Source organism: Tigriopus californicus, chromosome 3, assembly GCF_007210705.1.
Source record: "Tigriopus californicus strain San Diego chromosome 3, Tcal_SD_v2.1, whole genome shotgun sequence".
Taxonomy (NCBI): Eukaryota; Metazoa; Arthropoda; class Copepoda; order Harpacticoida; family Harpacticidae; genus Tigriopus; species Tigriopus californicus.
In genome coordinates, this window is record NC_081442.1 from 5525762 (window position 1) to 5545660 (window position 19899).

The following is a 19899-nucleotide window of genomic DNA, read 5'->3' on the forward strand; positions in this document are numbered from 1 at the left end:
GCTAGCTAGCTGCTGAGCGCCCAGGTCAGATTCCGACAATAATTTTGGATGCTCAGGCTGGCTGAGTTGAGTCAAAAGTGTCCGCGATCCTTCAACTTAACTCTTTTACAACAGACTCTGGTCGATTTCCATTCAGCGGCGTTGAACCCGAGGCCTAGCAGGCAAGCCGACCGACCGAATTTCACCTTGATATATCATGCCTTTTAATGAAGCCAATCAAGGAGACCATTCACGTAAGGAGACCTCCCATATTTTGGCAAACAGGCAGATCGTTCTTGTAGGTAGTTCTCGTTGTACTGCTGCATGGTTGTTGTTACTACTACTATATGGACTACCACCGTCAGAGCTGGCAAGATTTCGAAGAGAGTGAATTGCAAGGATTTGCATGTGGGAGACGGACGAAACGAAACGGCAATTCATTATGCATGGACCAAAATTTTCGTTCGTTTTGAGTCGACCGCAATACTTCGCACATACGATAACCGGCTCTACAGAGATAGAACGAACGGATTGGCTCGAAAAGAATTAAACCTTTTTTTTTCTCGTTGTGCTGATGATCGGCGAGAGTTTCCAAGTGTAAAGAAGTCAGTTGTTCGGTTATCACCGATTTCGTAAAGTGTGCGTAGACATCATCTGACTCGGGTTAATTGAAGTCATTTCTTGAGAGCTCATCATCTGCAAATAGTTACTGAGTGTGTGTGCGTGAATTTGAGTGTGCATGGCGGCCTTCTGAGATCCTTCATTCCAGAATACATGATACGCACTCAATGGGGGCTACTACTGTGACTTCTTCTTCTGATTCCTCTTACTACAAACACCAGTCCATGGGATGATCAGGATTTTTACGACTGGAAGAGCAAAAATCCCGCCAAGGTCTCTTCTTCAACCTCAATATTTGCCCCTTCTGTCTTTGGAGAAATACTAATACACATACATACGTACTACTGTAGTAGATCTCAGATCGGGACAGGGCAATCATGCAGTGTGCGTGCTTTGTTCCTTGCTCAGCGTCTCCATCCAGTCCGATGGTATACTATGTATGTTGGCGAAAATGGCTCTGCCCTTGGAGGAAACGATCACGTAATGAAATCTCAGATCGGTCTTTGTCATGATCTGAAATCTGCTTGAACAATAGGTGCAAATAGGAGCCGTGTATCTTTTATCTTAGGCAAAGCCAAAGGATTTATCAGCTCGGCCATCGGGCTTCCAGCAAGACACATGAATGCCCACGAATGTCGGGCAATATTGGGCCTCAATCGGCCCGGTTCAAAGGTTCAAAGGGTTGATAACTACGAAGGTAAACCCTACTCGGTACTTCAGACATGGGAAACTTCCTATTCCGAGAATGCCTTCAGACTTGGTAGACTTTCATGTCTAGTCAAGGGATGGAGTTATCAGATCAAACAAAAAACCTAACCTCACTCGCTTGTTCGCTCGCTCTCGTTCTGATGTGAGGTCGGTTTTGAGTCGCGTCTGATTTGTGGCTAGACCTCATTCGACTCACTCGTCCTATAATTTGAAACACGTCAGGCCAAATCAAGCAGACGATAGCACTGGCTTTACACAGCCAATGTAAGGCTTTCCTCTGCAGGGGAATCAAGGCCCATGAATGACAACTCACAGTCTATATCAAAGCATATCCATTGGTTGAGTCGATTTTGGCATCCTATTTGATAAAGAAACCCCTAGTGTGGTGGATGGAATCTCTCATTTTCCTAGCAAGAAACCTTTTGGTAGTCGCAAAGACTACGGTTATGGTAAAGATTTTCACTCCGAGAGAAACTGCTGGGCGTGATGCTAAGTTTGTACAATAGAAAATAGAGAGACTCAACTGGGCCAGCCATTTCCATGGACGAACTGCACTGCCGATTAAAAGACGTGGCTTTATTTACGATTGTCCGAGGAAAATTGGTCTTTCAACTGTTGACACCCTGATGATCTGTATAGCAGCTATGCACTCGAAAAAGGCATTCAAACTGGCGTTGGTCGTCGAATTTATGAAACGAGGCGTTGACCGAATTAGTACCACCTCGTCCTACTTCTCGCACGCATTGAGATGTCAAGCAATCATAGCATCGTGTCTAATGAAACTCCGATCGAAAAGGAGTTCGAGACTGGAATGGTCACTCTTGTTGAAGGGTGCGTGCCCCAACCGCGTGACAGCGATACTTCAAGTAGTTTCTCAGCATTCTTGAATTTCTCTCTCTCTCTCTCTCTCTCTTTCTTTCTTTCGTTCTCAGTTCTCGAGTCCTGTGGCGTTTCCTTAAGGTCAAATTGCTGCAAACTCCGTGATTATCTCTCCTCCTCCAATGGATATTTGATAACCGTGAACCATTTATGGGCATTTCCCGACTTGGCTAAAAAGGACACTCGTCTCAAGGTTAGCCAAACAGAACCGGATTTAGGGTCCAAACTTGATAAGACATAATATTTGGCCTACCATCTTGCAAGCTGAGTGGTGAGGCTGGGATGCTATCCCCATCGCTGCCCGCCTCATTGGTCATCGAGTAGGAGTGCTCGTGTTTCACGGCCTTGGGAAACTCATCCGCATTCATAGAGGGGAGAGAGTCTGTCAGTAGGCGGTCCTTGTACACTAGTGAGCCATTGGCACCATCCGGAAGGTGCATATTCCCTCCACTCGAGAAGAGGCCGCATCCTGGACCCAGCACTGATGAGGACCAATCGCCCAAGGGACTATCCTAAAAGAGGTAGAAAAAGTGGAGTTCAAAATGGATTCTCAGTCATCGGCATTCCATTAAGAGAAGGGTTAATGTGGGCTCGACCCATTTGACCTCCAGTATCGGCATGAATTGCAATTCAACGACGAAATCTGCACCGCTAGACCCGGGAGCAGAGGGGTGAAAAGGAATTTCCGTTGTGGATTCATTTTGAGGCTTACTTGTTACCTCGATTTGATAGGCATCTACTGCATCGTCCTCGCACGATCCACACCCGGAGTTGCGATGATGAACTGGGGTGAAGGAAATGTTCGAAAACCATGATGCATTCTCCCAACCTACTTTCATGGGTCCAATAGCTTGCTCGAGCAATGGTTCATGAAGTCAGTCGAAGTGAGTGAGTCAGTGAGTCAGTGGACTCTAGGTTGAGTTCATCAGAGGATTTCTTCATCCCAGCGTGAGTCTTCCAAAAGTTTGTCAACGCCTACAAGCTATCAATTTTCACAATGAGGTTGAACTAAACGTGCTGGATGGATATACATTTAAATCCCATGACAATCAAAACAGGACGATTTGGCTGAACCCCTTTCCCATCACATTGTTTCACGATGGGAATCCCTGCGTTTCAATTCGACATAAGCTTCAATACTTGTGTGGGTACTGCACTACTATATTGCACTTCACTAACAAACCTTACGTTGTTGGTCCTCAATTACATAATTTGACGGATTAGCTTTTGATTCAGATGAGTTTCCATTTTTCCTTTTCCATTTCTAAACACTTTTTCTCGTTATGCCTTAAGGTACAGTACATAATTACAGAGTTGCAATAAAAATAGAATTTGGGAAAAGACGAAAAGTGCCCCTCAATTTTCTGTGCATGATTCACGAACTGATTTCTTGCATATACATCCATTTGATAAACAAGCTAAAAACCCTTCAGGCCTTTTCGGATTAATAAATCAACCATGTACTCTGTCATGTGAGTCAAAACCAGGTCGAATTGTTTTCTCACTCTACATTTACCAACTCTGACACAGAGACGATCTTACCAATTCGATCCAAATACTAAGCAGCATACTGAAGTGAAAATAAACCGTCTATTTAAACCAAATAATTCACTAATATCTGCCGCAATCTTGTCATCGTTGTGAGCTCTAGGTTATTTCTTTATCTTCAACTCTCCCCTCTTCATCAATACGAGAAGTGAGTACGCCCAAATCTGAATTATGGCTTAAAAGGTCTACGTATATGAGCTCTCCACCAGGAAACAGGATATAAATCACATCTACCCAGAAATGTATGGGATGTCTGTGTATGTGCGTGCGTGCGTGCGTGCAGGCGTGCGTGCGTATAAAACTGTCTCTCTACCTCCTATCTTCCCGGAGAGTTAGGGGAACATGACAAAATTCGGCACATCCACGTCGATCAAGGAAAAAAGGTTCATTTTCCCCGATTTTCTGCCACATGTTGCTCCCCGGTCTCCACCCGAGTCACTCAAGTGTGATGAGCTAATCATGAACATTGTGACGAGGAGGGATGAGATTTTCAAAGTACCCCCAGTCAGAAGAGTCCTCTCGGTTGGTAGTTTAGTTTGGTGGCATTACTCAGTACTTGACAATGACAATCGACAGCCACATAAGTTATCCATCACTTCGGTCGGTCTCAGAGAGGAGACCGGGTGTCGACAAAACCATGCACACTTGGTCTGGATTGGCAAGCACAATGTAGTGTTCAATGTATGTCCAACGACCGCAGTCGGACGTACGTAAAGTATGTGTACTGAAGTACTAAATCTCTTCATTTTCTTCGTGTACCGAGAGTACTCTTAGGAAGCGGCAGAGGTGTACTTTGGTGACTAGTGGGTATAACGCGAAAGGAAGCTTTGAAGTGAGTCAGTCAAGGCTCCAAAAATGAAAATCTGCAGCGTCATAATGAAAAGGGATCACTTCTTCCCGCCAGTAAAAAAGTACTTGCGTCTCATCTGTCCGCCCTATCGTCTCCAGTCTTTGGTAGACTTCGAAGGTAAAAAAACTTGAGGCCGTGAAAAAGTGGGCCATTGTGACATTCAAATCCTAATCAGTCTCCATGTGAGTGGATTTATGTAGTTGCACATGGACGTGCCGGCTCGATATGTGCATTCAAGTGTCGGCATTCTTTAGGTGTCAATTAATGGTCTTTTGGAAAATTCAATCCTCAATCAAACGGACAAGAGCCCATCAGGCCATCCCAATTTGACAGCTCAGTGGGCACGAACATTCCATTTTCAAATCTTTCGAGAGAGAGAGAGATGGAGTTGGTTTGGATGCACTTCGTGTTTGGAGTGGCGTTTTAATACCTTTCTTATGTTGGTCAGACCTCGGAACAAACCCACCAACCACTGCTATTGTGTTCGAACTACCTAAAGACCCACCTTGGAAACAAATTAATTTCGGGACAAAGTATCATTACAGACAATGAGTAGCCCGACTGAAAAAAAGTTGATCACGATCCGCACATTTCATAAGGAATGATCTAACAAGTAGATTCAATGTCCAAGGTTCAGTCCGGCTGAGATGGGCTCGAACAAAAGGCTATTTAGCTAAGGCAAATTTGCACTCTTTCTTCAATGTTTTTCATAGTCCAGGGATCATTGCCATCAAATCGTCCCATTGTCTATACAGTAACGTACGATATGAAATGAAATGACAAGAGTGACGATGATTATGACTATGGTTCCTAGTATGATGATGGTACCCGTGACAACCAAGATTCTTACCACTAAACCATTATGACTGGCCTTAAGGCCATCAATGACAGTAATTAAACAACCAAAATCATTCGTTTTTGGTTTCATGAGAACCAGGAACTGTGCCCTTAAACAAAGGCAGGATCAGCGTGCTGCTAGATTTTAATTGTCGCATCGCGACAAAGTTCAAAAATAACACTTGCGCATTATAAATCGCTCGTTAAAAAACATGGGAATCGCAATCCAATATTGGTGTATAAAAACCAGATTTGATTGCCTAATATGGGAGTGCGGTGTAAAGATGCTCCTAATTCAATGTTAAAGACTGTAACCGTAGAAATCCAGCCGTCCTTATAATATAATATAAACCACCTAAGACTTTGGTTTGAATTTTTTTGTCGATTGAATATGAAGGTTGAAAATTCAAGTTCATAACCAAATGCAAATCTAGGGGAATATAAAGAACCAAGTTCTCGTTAAGAGTTGACATCTAAATAGAATGAGTCAAAATGACCAAAGTACACAGATCAACCTTTGGCTGAGCCGCTTTGAGGCATGAATTTTGACCTGTTCCTCATGGCACTTCAAATGTTTAACGATGTTCCCCATTCCAATCAAAAGTACATAGGAAACATCCATTTATCAAAAGAGCTTACATGATACTCAGTTGAAAGCAGTGGAAAAGAATCAACGAAAGTAATTAGTTTTCACGAGATTCAGACCTAAAAAAGCGCTTTTCAAGCACAAGATAATTGTTTAGCCATTTGTGCCAAAGGTAAGAGGCTTTTACCGAAAGTACTCATCATAACATCAAAACATCGGTGCAAGCGTTATCAATAGAGAGCAAACACTCCATAGAGCATTACAGCATTACATCTTAACATTTCCCTTGTTTTTTCTACAACTCTGGCCAACTTCAAAGGTACAATTTCACACTTCACCTTATGTTCACTTCAAGGATGGTTTCGGCTTCACCAAAAAGAATGAACCGGCACTCTGTGCTGCTTAAATGCTAAAACTGATGGTCTTTGATCATTTTTTTCTCACTTAAGACATTGGTAGTATTCACCTACAGCCATTTTGGATCTGAATAATTTCGAAGATACGAGAAACCGTTCTAGTAATCTATGATATTTCGTAAAGTACTTATGCATTCCTGAGTACTTTCGCTATGACATATACCACAATAGTTGGCGTATCTATCTACGTATGTATCCTAATACGCAGAAGATTTTACATCTACACATTTGGTTTGGAGGAAAACCTACTCCCAGAAAAGCACTGGATTTTACCCGAACCGAAGCGGAATGAAAGAGCGAACGGTGGAAACGGAGATGTGTAATCATTTGAAGAATTTGAGGATTTTGCCTTGAAGAGACGCAAACGAAATTCCAACTTATTTGATGGGAGATCACCAATCTGAAATCATCTATCGGAGATCGCACCGAAGCCTGATCAGAGGGAACAACGCAATTGGCGCTCAGAGAGTAACCCTGCGGAACCCCTGACATTTCGGTGTACAAGCGAATAGAACACCGACATCGATTGCTAATAGCGGTTCCAATCCCAGCACCCAACGAGGAGCAAAAAGAGTGTTCCTCTTCCTGTCGAAGCGACAAAATAATTGCCTTCAGTCTTTGAATGCTTTCTGACGTGACTTTAATTTTTCAGGATGCCTACAGCCACAACAATCAAAAGTGTAGTACCAGTACTCCTACACCTAATACCACCATCATCATCATCATCATCAACATCAACATCATCAGGATAGTTATCATCATCATCTGCATTATGAGGGCAGCTACCCTGAGGGCGGCCAAACCCTCCTGCTCGTCCTTCTCTTGTTGGTTCTCGTCTTGCCCCTTCCGCACTCCATTCGTTCGCTTTCAAGAGTACTTTGGTTTTGTAAATGGCATTGAGAGGACCTTGACATTTCTCGGAGCCTTTCTAACACGAGTGCCCTAAGCTAAACTGATTTCAAGTTCTCAGAGGTTTATGGTCTGATTACCTTGCCAACAAAACCCTTTCGTTGCCACAGAATGTAGAATGTGCGTATGCATCGCCTATGAACTTCTGTGGAACCAATTAAGTGGCTTTTAAGCATCATCTTGGTCCATTCGAGCAGGCAAAACTCAAGCCCAAACACGCGCTTATCCCCACTCTGAGGGCAACGGTTTGGTCAGAAAAAGAAAACGGCTCCTAAAAACTCCTTCAAGGCTAATTTTCCGAAAATGTGTTGTGAATAATCAAGGTCGGACCAACAACAACAACGAATAGGCAGAAGATTGGCAAAATATGGCTGTTATTTTTTAAAGCGAGTGCTTCCGCCTAAGTTTTCAAACTAATTGTAGGATAGCATGAAGGTAAAATGTCTGGAGCTAAGTGATTTGTACTTTGATCTTCTCATGGGTTCCCGACGATGGCCGGTATTTTTCCCGGTCTCGACGACGAAGAGACCCGGTGCGAGACGAGAGGGTTTTTCTGTAACGAAGTACGTTCCTTTTGGAGTGCGTACAAGTTTTTTCGGAGCGCTCGAATCTCAACCATCAACTTCTTCAAATGGACCTGTCTCGCAAGTCAAAGAAACTTATCGAAAGGGCGGAGGTACTTGCTCAATGCCTCAAGCCTAATATGAAGTGCTATCAAGGTATCTTGTTTATTGAGTGTGGTAATCTTGTCTCAATCATGTACCCTCGGGAGTGACTGAGAGATGAATCAATCAGCGCATGCCAAATTGGAAATACATGATTTGCTATGTAGTAGGCAAGCCATTTTTTATTCTCTCCTCGCCAATTCATTATGAAGCACGAGTTTGCACTTTGCTGGTAAGGGGTCCATTGAGAAGTTGGGCGCTTTCAACTAGCTTTTTTTCGGTTGAGCTACAAGCATCATCCGTGAAACGATCGCTTTTTGAGGCTTGGCAGGCCCGACTGACTACATAGGACGGTTGGCTAGATGGTTAGATGGTTGGTAGGTAGATTGGTAGGCAGGTAGGTTGGCTGGTTGGTTGGTGTTGAAGAGGCCAATCGCTTTTTAAATGTCAGTGGGTCACCCCTCACGCTCGTACTCGGTGGCTGAATTGCGTACAGAATATTTTGTACCATGGACAAAACCTCAAGAATCACGAGATGTGATGAAGAAAAAAAAACAATCCAGATTCAAACTCCGATTTTCTCCCAAATGAAGCTGCGTTCAGAGGGTAGTGCTTGAGCATGTTTTGTACTAAAGTAAAAGATCCTTGGAATGATTGTCTAAAGCAAAGAGTTTTGACTTAATTTCAAGTGAAGCTAACTTGATCCATGCTATCCCAAAACTATTTTGCTAGCGGCAATTTAGACGCTAAAGAAAGTGTTAAGACTTGATGGCAATCTCAAAAAAGTGTCAGGTTTGATCCACGGGGAAGGCGAATAAATAGAAGGCTCGCAAAATATTTGACAGGGTCAAGTTCATACAAATAAGTGAAAGATAGGCTATTTGTTTTCACTTTAGTAGTGTCTTGACACGCATTTTATGTTTGGGCACGTTAATGAATCGCTCTTGTAGGAACTGACAGTGCTAACAACCAATTATTTCTGCTTTAGATGCATATGAGCGAGGGCCAGATTTTGGTCTCTGACGTTTTCCAATTCATTTCACGTTGACGAAACTTCTTTGGGAATCACCGTCTTTAGGAGGTTAGTGCAGTGCACGTTGAAACGCATGAATAATTTTTGCCTGGCCTCTGTCGAGAGCAACTCGGACTGAGAGGCTCCTCAAGATGAAAAAAAGGTAGACGTGAGATGCAGTCCAAAAATCGGAACTGAGAATGTACCAAGACCTTTTAATTCTGAAAACCTGAATTGACCTCGTTCAAGCCTGTTGAAGTTGCTCTCTGATTCCCGCAAGCTCTGCTGATTGGGCTTGAACTTCTCATTCGGGATATCTCGGAGAACCATCAGTGCGGTCACATAAGTACGTACATACACACACACATTCTCTCTCTTTCTTTCCCTCTCTCTCTCACACACTCACACTCTCACACACATATACACACACTACTCAACCATAAAATAGATCAAAAAGAAAGAGGCTTAAGCCCAGAGTGATTTATAGTGGTTCACAGAACGTCCGGCATGGATGACGGTATTGGGAGGCATGGGGAGGGGGAGCGTATCTGGTTTTAGACTTAATTTCCTTAGCCCCCGAGGTTTCACATCATTTGGAAGTATCTTTTCTGTATACTGCTAACGGGGTTATCGACGCGTTTTTAAATTTGGGTCGATTGATGAATGCTGCTTGATACCTGATCTTAATCTGGATTTCACTTCAATATAAAAAAAAAAAACATAAAACCGGTTATGCACAGAAATCATAATTTTACTTGCTCAAGCTTCTTGGTCTATTTTGACATTTCCTAGGGCCGCAGCATTAGTTTTGACAGGACGCTGGGCAAACATTGATCTATGTCTCGAGGATGGCAAGTTTGGAATCTCTTCCTCCACCAGTACCAATGTCACCCTGATCCTGATTAAAATCTTCATGTTACCACAACCGAGGACACTGATAAGGTAAACAAGGCAAAAATGATTGTTTACGCGTTGGTTTCTCAGCATCTTGTTGTTACCAAGCCCAACTGACAACCGTTTTACAGCACCACAATGAACGGACGGACGGAGGGCCGGACGGTCGGAGGAAACCCGAGGGGATGGAGAAGGAGGAATGGTTTTGGGGCACTTTGAGGAAGATCAGATCCAGTCCACAGTGCAGACTAACAACGCAAGATGGGGCGTTGCTTGCCGTTCATGACGAGTCTCAATGAGTCCCAATTCGGGCAGATAATTAGTCGTCTCCTGGAGGCCATCCTCACCACTCGAATCATTCCATTTTTCCTTATAGCTTAATGATAGTAGTTTCCCACCATTTCAACCCGGCTATTTCCTTGACAATGAGAGGACGATTCACTTCGAATCGTGAGTTCATCTCGAGGGTAGGCCGTGGTTGATTCACCACTATGTATACTAGTACATCCGAGTGAGTGCAGGCAGTAATCACTGAGAGGGCTGCTTCGAATTCGATTTTATGAAGCACGTCTCCAAGCCATGTCTGTGGTGGAATGGAGGAATGCCACACTGGCATTGACTTAATGACAACTCCACTTGGAAGTCGATATCATTGACAATACAAACGATCTGAATGTTGACCATTTGTCAGATCATTTTCAATCCCACAAATATGCGGGTGTGTGTGTGTGCGTGTTTGTGTCTGGAAACGAGTATCATTCCTACACGATATTGACGGGGGGGCTCATATGAATAAATTTCTTCTCTACTAAAACGTGATTCTCGGAGATCATGCAAGGCTGAATTCAGGTGAAGAACGAATACTCAGAGGAAGAGCGAGCAAGACAAGTCCCTTCTAGTACGATCACTAAAACCATTGCACAACTGCAGAGAATGGACCAGAAGTTAAAAATGGAGAGCGGGCTATTCTCAACCTCACTGGGTTGACATTAGTTTACGAAACTGATTTTCACAATGAGCAACAGCTTACGAGGGAAATGATCTTCTGCCTTTTTCTACCTACTAAGAAAAAGACGACGGGAAATGATCTTCTGCCTTTTTCTACCTACTAAGAAAAAGACGACACTTTTCTAGATTAAAAAAATGCCCACTTGAAACTACCCTTGAAGGTCAAAAACACGAACTTAAAAAATCGACTTGTTATTTCATGTACTATGGAGTGAGCCAACATTAAGGTTTAACTATTTGGCGTACCAAAGTGCTTCGTCAATCTTCGACCTTGGGTTAAATGATAGCTCCTAGATATAGCATCAATATAAAAAAGCGACCCGTCGCACATCTCTTTTTATCGACACGAAATTTCCAGACAGTCATTTTTTTCTTGGGCTATAAATTCAGCTGTCGCTACGATGAGTCTCCGTCATGACCTCGTACAAGAAGGAAAAATGTTCCCTGGCTTTTTCTCTCGTGAAGCCCCTAAAGTCAAATTCAATGAAGCCTTCCAATTGGATTTCGAGTTATGATTATGAATTCAACACGACCTTTCGCTCCATACAGATGATGATCCTTGGTCATTATGTCAGCGTGGTTCTCGGTTCACGTGTGTGATCTAATTCCTGGTTTCTTTCATAGTACTATATGTAGATTCGTGCATTCCTTTTGAAACAAAGTTTTCTTAATCTTACATATTTTTCGTAAATGTAAGGATAAACAGACCGAAGGCAAGCCAGAATGCTATCCTATTCGGTTGAAAACCAAGCTGTGAAAAAAAGCCAGAAAATCGAGTGGAAATCGATCTCCTGGAGTGCATGCAAATGTAAGTGGATTTGGTGGCTTAAAAAATACGGCACTTCTCTAATGACGACAGACCAACCCGTGTATGCAGGGTCACGAAAATCTTAGATTGCTTCTGAATACTATCTTCATAATGTGAGAGGCTGCCAAAACGTTTGAAATGACGACACCGCTCCAAATTCGCTGCCTCTCAGATTTTTGATTATTCCCGAGGTGTATTATCACAAGTACTATTTCACCTCACGGATGACTATATTCATTTCGAAATGTACGAAACACGGAAAAATTACCGAATTCATTTTAACCTTATGTGAGAGAGATTGGAAAAACAAACATAGTGTTTGTCGCTCTGGGGTGAATCTATCAATTCCGTCTATATTGTGTGTAAGAAAGATGTGTGAGGGTTAACGAGCACTTGTACTAATGCATTTGTATTTTCTAGGAACCCCTCGTCCTCTTTGCCTCCATCTTACCTAACCTCGAGCATTCTTTTTAGAGACCTTGCGTTGGTGGGATATTTAGATGTACATAGGTGCAGTGATGCTGCCGCTATTGCTTCTGTTGCATGGATGAAGCTTTTGAAGTAGTATTGTTAGTTGTCTGTATGCATTCAGTTAGCTCGCATCAACCGGATCCTCTCGATCTCACTCATTCAGTTTGATTCCATGCCGTCTTCTTAGATAATACGTAAAGAACACGTGGTGAAAGGTGGCCTGTGTGAGCCCCTCACTATGAAAAGGCTGTTCCCAAATGTTCCTCCCGAGTTATGGAGAAATAGTGAAGCGAACAAATGTGTTGGAGAGAAAACGTATTTAGGACATGAAAATTCCAACAAAATAGACTTTGCATGGTCTGTCAGCTGACTTAATTGGCATTCATGGGCCTGATTGAATGGCAAATGCACGATCCTGGCCACTTGAGGCGCATCTCGAAATTCAAACACAGAGCACCCTCTGTCTTTGTCGCTGGAGACGATGAGACGAATGAGAGTAGAACTGTGGTTGTTGGCTTTGACTTTGGCTTTGGCTTTGCTACATACTGCACTAATCATCTATCATGATTAACAGCTCAACGGCAAGTGCAAAGCGGATCTTTTTTTTCTTCCTTTTTTCGGATGATTCCGATGCCAATGACAGGACAGCGACAAAGATTTTGGAGTACTTTATTGGGACAGGTTCACCAAGATTCCGAATCTCCGATGAATAGGTTTTCCTGGATGACCAAAAGACCCTTACATGCATATGGGTACAGAAATCTAGACGCATCTTTCGATGACCTCGACGCGGAGCTGGGTCAGACCAGAATAACCTATGGAAAAGCCTAACGAGCATGTCATCCTAAATTGGGGTTTCCCTTTGTCAAAGGATTTCGCTTCAATCCCCAAACTCGCTCTAAACTCCATTTCACCTGTCCTGGTGACTACTCAAGAAAAATGTGAACCAAGTTTCTCAATGACATCTGATTCTTTGGGCCAGATTAATGCACGGACTTTTGCACCCAAAACCGGGGATTTATTTTCAGAGTCAGACCTGAGACTGCGTCCACATCATCAATTCATCGGATCGTCAAAAGCACCTAGACCAATTACCTTGGGCTATTCAAACCTGAAGGGACACGGAAAATAAGAAAAACGTATGATATACTACCAGTTTAGGTGGTACACAAGTTATTTCCAGACGACATGGATCATGTTTTATGCATTCTACATAATGGACAGGTATACTGTATGTCTGTTCGGTGACCAGAGGCGTCCAAACACACCTGACATGCACTTTTAGATGGACTGGGAATTTCCGCAAACCTGGCCCCTTTAACCGGCTATTTGGCATGGCATCCAGATAAGATAGAATTAATTCACATTTGCATGCTTAGTGAGCCATGAAAGCCCAGAGCACAATCCCAATCTCGATGGTGATCGGTCATTTTTCGGGCGAGTTTGGGCCGCCGCATGGCCACCACATCAGCACAAACAGACGAGACTTCAGACTTTCAAGGTTTTTTAACACAATTCCACCCTAAAGCCAGCACAGGGTACATGCATGTGGACTAGCCGGAATGAGGAAAACCCAAGCAAATTCCAAGGGATCTTTTTTACAACAAAGTGAGAAACATGACCCGGAGACGGAGCCAGCCCAGGTATTCATCACTACATAGGTGACTAGGTGGGTGATAGCCATCTTTCTTTTCGGGCTGTCAAATCACGGGGAGATAGGTAGAAACGAGGGTAGGTTGGAGGATCGGTTGCCTCATTCCATTGACCATTTCTCAGAAGAAATCATTACGAGTGGGGTGAGATCTAGCACACAATTGAGTTCGGTAATAAAACTTTCAGGATAGGGTTTGCGGCGATATGAACCATTTTAGTGGTAGAGGGCACCTAACTTCCTCATTTGTATCTTTATTTGCTTTGGGTAAAGTTCAAGCCAGAACGTTTGTTTTTCGAGATAATGGAATCCTGAAGGCTTGATTGGACCATCCAAGTCTGCAGGCATGGCTGACCTACGAATTTAAAATTAAGTGGGGCTTTAAAAACGTTATGACTTCTCCTTCGTGACTAACCGCAGACTGGCACCCTGCAATTAGGTATGTCTCGTCGCGTACCCTATATTTTGAACTCGAGATTTAAAATCGCATTGACCTGCCAATAGTTTCATAAAACTACACGGACATACTCATGCATTCATAGCTAAGGTTTAAGTACAGTATAAGAAGCTGGCTTGGGGTACCTAGTGTACAACTAGTACGTAGAGAAGGATCGGCGTATGTAACTGTGGATAGATCAGTCGAGGATTTTGACAGGGATGAGGGTGGACAATTACACGAAATTGATAATCCTGTTTGACATGACATCAAGGAAAGAGAGTCAATAAGATAGCATTAACTCTAAAAGAATTAGAGTATTGACATCTTGACGAACCCATCGAAGGTTTAAAGAGGTGAATGGGTCACTTGCAAAGGCAAATACGGTCCTCACAATCTATCTTGTTAATTTGCTTGCTTGCTTGGCCACTTAATCACTCGGCCAGTTGGCCTCTTTTGGTTGGGTCGTCTGACGTCAATCTGCGAAGACAACTTGTTCAAGCGAAATCTTGGGGCTCGTCATGAGGACTCTCTTTCTCTCTATGTCTTCATCGCATATTGCTTGACAAGAAGTCGTCGAGTCATTGTCAAAGTTGTTTCCAAGTGGCCTCGAGTGTTTCAGGTCAATGTTCATAAAATGTTCATTAAAGAAAAAAAACGAACAAGACATTGCTTCATTACAGGTGAAGAAGAAAAAGCTGTGTTAAATGAAACGAGCCCGAAAGTAGGCAAAGAGACAGCCGTTCGTCATCTTGTCACGTTATGAAGGATTAAGACGAGGGACTGAAATGTCGAATGTCAAATGACAATGAGGTAAAATGGAGCTCTGACATGTTACTTAATTGATCGAGCTTGTTTCAATCAGCCATGAAAGGATAAAAGATGTCTTAATTGTGAAAGGTGAAAAATGAAAGCACTAATTTAATTTAATTTTTTGTAAATTTTGTAAAATTTAGATTGTTCAGACCCTTACATAACATCATAATCATAGTATGATAGATATTTGTCCATTCTTTAACCTGGGAAGACACATTTTTCGATAAGAGCCTCTCAAGTAGTCCACGGCTCCATCTAGACGCCTATGTAGACATGTGTTCGTAGAATCAGGCGTTTATTATTCAATCTGTCCTGAAAAAAATCTTAAATCATACAATTCTTCAGAAAAGCTGATATCAAAAGGCATCATGCGATGACCTTGACAGCCTTGCCTTATTGTGCTTAGTGAAGATTGTTTACATACGACTTTTAAAGGGAGTGTTGACTAAACAAAGGACACTTGAAGGTCCTTTCAGAATATTATCCATCAATTCCCAGCCAGTTTGACAAGCTCTTACCTGCCTTAAATGGCCAAGTCTCTCAGACTTGATTTTTTGCAATGTGGTCGCTCATAAAAAGACAATGAAGCTTGAAGAAGGGCGGTTGTCTTCTTTCTGAGGTGCATATCTCTATTTATGTATCAATCATTTTAAGTGGCTCAAATCTGACATCTCAACCACGACAGATAAAAAAAAAATCATCCAAGTAAAGTAACTGAAGATGCAACATGCATGCTTCAAACGAACCTACACGTAGGGAACAACGTACGTAGCTATGTGCGCAAATATAAGCATGCAATTGGTGGTGTGCACATAAAGTGGTACTGAACAAAAGATCACGTCGCCATTCTCCCATCATCTTGTTCTTTGAAATGTTAAGAAGGAAGCTGATCGACTTGGAGTTGAAGGCCAATTTCAACCTCCGTGTACTACCCGTAACAAGGAGCAAAACTGTCGTCGCTTCGCATTAAGAATCCTTTAACCTTTTCCTCAACGGCCCGTTGTTGTATTGCACGCATATCATTTGCGATGCTCCAGAAAAACAGAGCGACTTCTTTGGCAAGGAAGGGAACTTTTGGGATCTCCGCTCTCAGCACACTCTGAATCCGCCAAAATGAACGGGGCTTTGGCCCAATTCATGACCAGGGAGGGGAGTGGTAAAAGAGCCTGGATGGACGAGACTACCAGAACATGACGTTCAATGCATTGGAGCCTCTTGGCCAGAAGCATTGCGTCATGGCCGTCTGTCTGCACACACAAATCCGATGCAATTCTGACCATAGAGGGACCATTGTCTAGCTTGAGAGAACGAATAGCCGCTGGCTGGGGTGACAAATGAGGCTACATTAGTCTCGTTTTTTCTTGGATCAATGTGGTGCAATGATTTCTTGTCATCAAGATATCTATCTATAGTTAGCTTTGGGTGCGTACGCATGGGAAGCAAATATTGAGCCTAGATTGAAAACGTTTAAGGCAAAAAACAACAACTAAATTGTTTTCCGAGCCACTTTTCACTTTTGAAAATGGTTCGAATTTCGATTTTTCTGTTGACGTCAGATTGCCTCTCTCTAGGTGATAACATCTCTATGGTTAATGCAATGACACGGATGAAATTGAGAATCGAACCAGGTAAAAGGGTTAGTGCTAAATTTCTCAATGCAATTGCTCCACTTTTGTCTCTTTTAGGTAAATGTCATCCTTTCTCGAAACTAATGTCGTGTGATCATAATGGATGGGGTGGTACCCACTTTAAGCAAACAAATTGGCCCTTTCCGTTTCGTTGAAAAATGGACTGAACATGCTTTTCCCAAGGCATTCCAGATGCACAAAACAAAGCCATTGCTGTAATAGTATTTGCCAATGAAACAGCTCCTTTTTACAGTCCATTTCAATATGAATCGGAAAGTAATTTTATGGGCGAAGATTTGCATTTTTTGAATTGCTTTCAAGCCATCCTTCAGGGCGATCTTGACCGGTGCAGCAATGATCAAAAGCCCCCGATTGAAAATTTCAGCTCAAGCGGCATAAGTAGTAGAGTACAACAGGTCTGAGATTCCTCTCGGGGTCCTGATGCCTTTGATCATGTACCTTGCAGGGCAAACAAAAAAAGATGGTGAATAACTAGTACGTCAGATCTGAATTCAGAGAGACGACTTGATGTAGATATGAAAAGGATTCAAAGCTGAAAGAAACCTTTTAAAAAGGCCAATTCTGATGGTGAAAAGGATTGAGTGGTATTCCTTCCAGTTGAAAACGTCATGGGATTCTTTGTGTTGGTAAAAGCTACCGGGCGAAATTTGCAGTGACCCGATTTAATGGGGAAACAACTCCAACCCTTGGAAAAAAGCTCTTGACAAGGGCTTACCTCTGCATCCATGACATGATCCCAAACGTCGAGTAAGGACCGGGCGTCAATGTCGTACAGCGTACGGTTGATATCCTCCAACTCACTCATGGTCGAGAGTAGATCACACCAAACGAGGTTGCACAGGACTCTCTTGGTCTCGGAAGATTTTCAGCAAGTCGCAAGTCGGCACAACTGACAGTTCAAATATTCTGTCCAACGATCTCACTGAAGCCTCTCGGAAACTATTATCAGCCAAAAATATCAGCCAACAAAAATGCCAGAAATATGGTGGTAGCGGTGGTTTGGTAGAGATGGCGGAGGGAGAAGAACACGAAGAGGAGGAGGAGGAGGAGGACCACGACAACGACTAGTCAGAGAGAATTGGCCCTCGGCATTCGGGTGCAAGCAACTCTCGCAACAAGTGAGGACCGACCGTGTAGGTATACTATATGTGTGGATGTGTATGAGTCTGTATGTACCTAGTATGTGGTGTCCAGTGAGTAAAAGGTAATAATCCTCGAGGATTTGTTGCCTTACACCGGTTACACCACAAACGAGCAGTTTTCTTCCCAATTGTCCGGCAAGGGAAGAAAATCACTTCAGGGAACGTCAATAACGGCAACGAAGAGCAACAACAGTCACGGCAACCTGTTGCACTTCAAGATGGAGAGGAGAATCCCGTGGTCCAAAAAGCTGGACTCTCGGCAAACACAAGAGGGTGGATGATGAGAGGGGGTGGGGTAAGTAACGAGACACCCTGCTCTCGTAATGGGGGTTGTGAACCGAGATAGTAGCCAAGAACGAATCCAGGGAATGCGGACAATCGGGAGGTTCAAAGTCCGGTTATCGGCTTGACTCCATCCAAGCTTGCCGGCTGGATTTCTAGATTGGGTGGATGCTAATGGTTGGCCAATTGCCAGCCAATACTTCGGATCTTGCTCGAATACTTGTGCTCCTTGGTCGAATTCAACAGAATTGGCACTGGTGAAGGTGAAATTGTTGTGTCTACCACTGAAGCGACATGCATTCCAAAACAGCCGGTAACTTTTTTTTGCTCTTCTCTTTTCACGTGCACGGATGTCTTGACATTGGGGGATGCTAGACTCAACTAAAGACTGACTGACAGACCTTTTGGTGCTTCGAGCGCAGCGAGCGAAGCCGCCCTCTCCTCCTCATCCTCATCGTCCTCGTTCCTCGTTCTCCACCTCCACCTCCTCGTTTTCCTTCTCCCCCTGGTCTCCCGTGCTCTTGCCTACGTACGTACCGTACGTCCATACATTTAAGAACACCCAGACTGTTCATCAAGCTGACTACCAAGAAAGGGAGTGCTGGTCGTATTGGAGGTGCTCGTGGTGTGCCTGCTGGAGCTCGAGGACGTCAACGGCGACGACGAGCATGCACTCAATGACGAAGGCCTCGAACTTGACGACGATGATGATCAGAAGAAGAGAAGGAGAGAAGGTGGTGAAACGGAGCAAAGATCTGTGAAGGCCTCAGCCCACTGCTTCCTCCATTTTCTGCTTTGGAAGTACTCCGCAACCCTGAGCCCTCTCGATGGCCATTGTTAGTGAAGGGATCAAGAGGGCGTAGAAGCACGGCTTTAAAGAGCCCTCTTCCTCATGCTTTACAGCGAGGTCTAGCAGGACCGCCAATGTGCAATTGGAAGGTCCCGTTCTGGATTCCATTCTGCTATCAGGAACTAGGAGAGTACCACCGAAAGATGAGATTCCTGTAGTAGGAGATAATTATATTCAGTGCTTTTTTCTCCCTCTCAGAAGGGCAATTTCAAGGCTATTCAACACGTCCAAAGGGCTTTAGTACTTCTCTTTTTTTCTTAAAAAGCATCGCAAAAGGATTTCAGCATTGGGGTTAGTTCCTGAAAACAGATGTTGACTTCAAAATAGAGTCTATGAGTCCTGGGAGAATCGATCATTTCGGATTTCGCATTCAACCTTAAAGAGACACGTTTTCAATTTACCAATTGTCAAATGAAGCGAGCTGTTCTGTGCTTTCATGTCCAATCAGAAATTTGGGAAGCACGGAAAGATCCCCTCAACGTCAAACTATCATGGAATGGATTTCCTCGACTCCCATTCAACAGGTGGTGTTGTGGTGATGGCGGCAGTGGTGGTGGGTTCTACAAGTGGCAGCCCTTCTTGTGTTTGGCAGTTGCCTTCCCTTTATGATCAGTCAAACAGGGAGGGTGGTACCCTTCGAAATCAGTTGGTCCGTTCGTCCGTTGTCCGTCCGTCGTTCGCACATTCATGCAAGTCGGACGGACGAACGGACGGACAGACTTTCGGTTCGGCCGCAAACATCCCGAAAACGAGAGAACACTTGGTCGCCGTCTTAGAGGCACACCGCCTCGCTCGAAATTATTCCTCAAGCCCTCTCGATCTACTTGTCAGGAAAGGCCTCTCCTCTCCCTGTCTTACACAGGGATTGGATGGGGGCGGCAG

The 19899-nt window shown here is 43.6% G+C and overlaps 1 protein-coding gene across 1 annotated transcript in view; it reads right to left on the reverse strand.

Annotated features, from left to right (window-relative positions):
- Positions 1-18564, reverse strand: part of LOC131877642 (cyclic AMP response element-binding protein A-like) — a 31292-nt gene extending 12728 nt beyond the window's left edge. The window contains exons 1-2 of the mRNA XM_059223384.1: positions 17459-18564; positions 2441-2699 (exon numbers count right to left, since the gene is read on the reverse strand). Coding sequence (XP_059079367.1) covers positions 2441-2699; positions 17459-17548 — 349 coding nt within the window. The 5' untranslated portion in view covers positions 17549-18564. The remainder of the gene's footprint in view (positions 1-2440; positions 2700-17458) is intronic.
- Positions 18565-19899: the final 1335 nt, after the last annotated feature.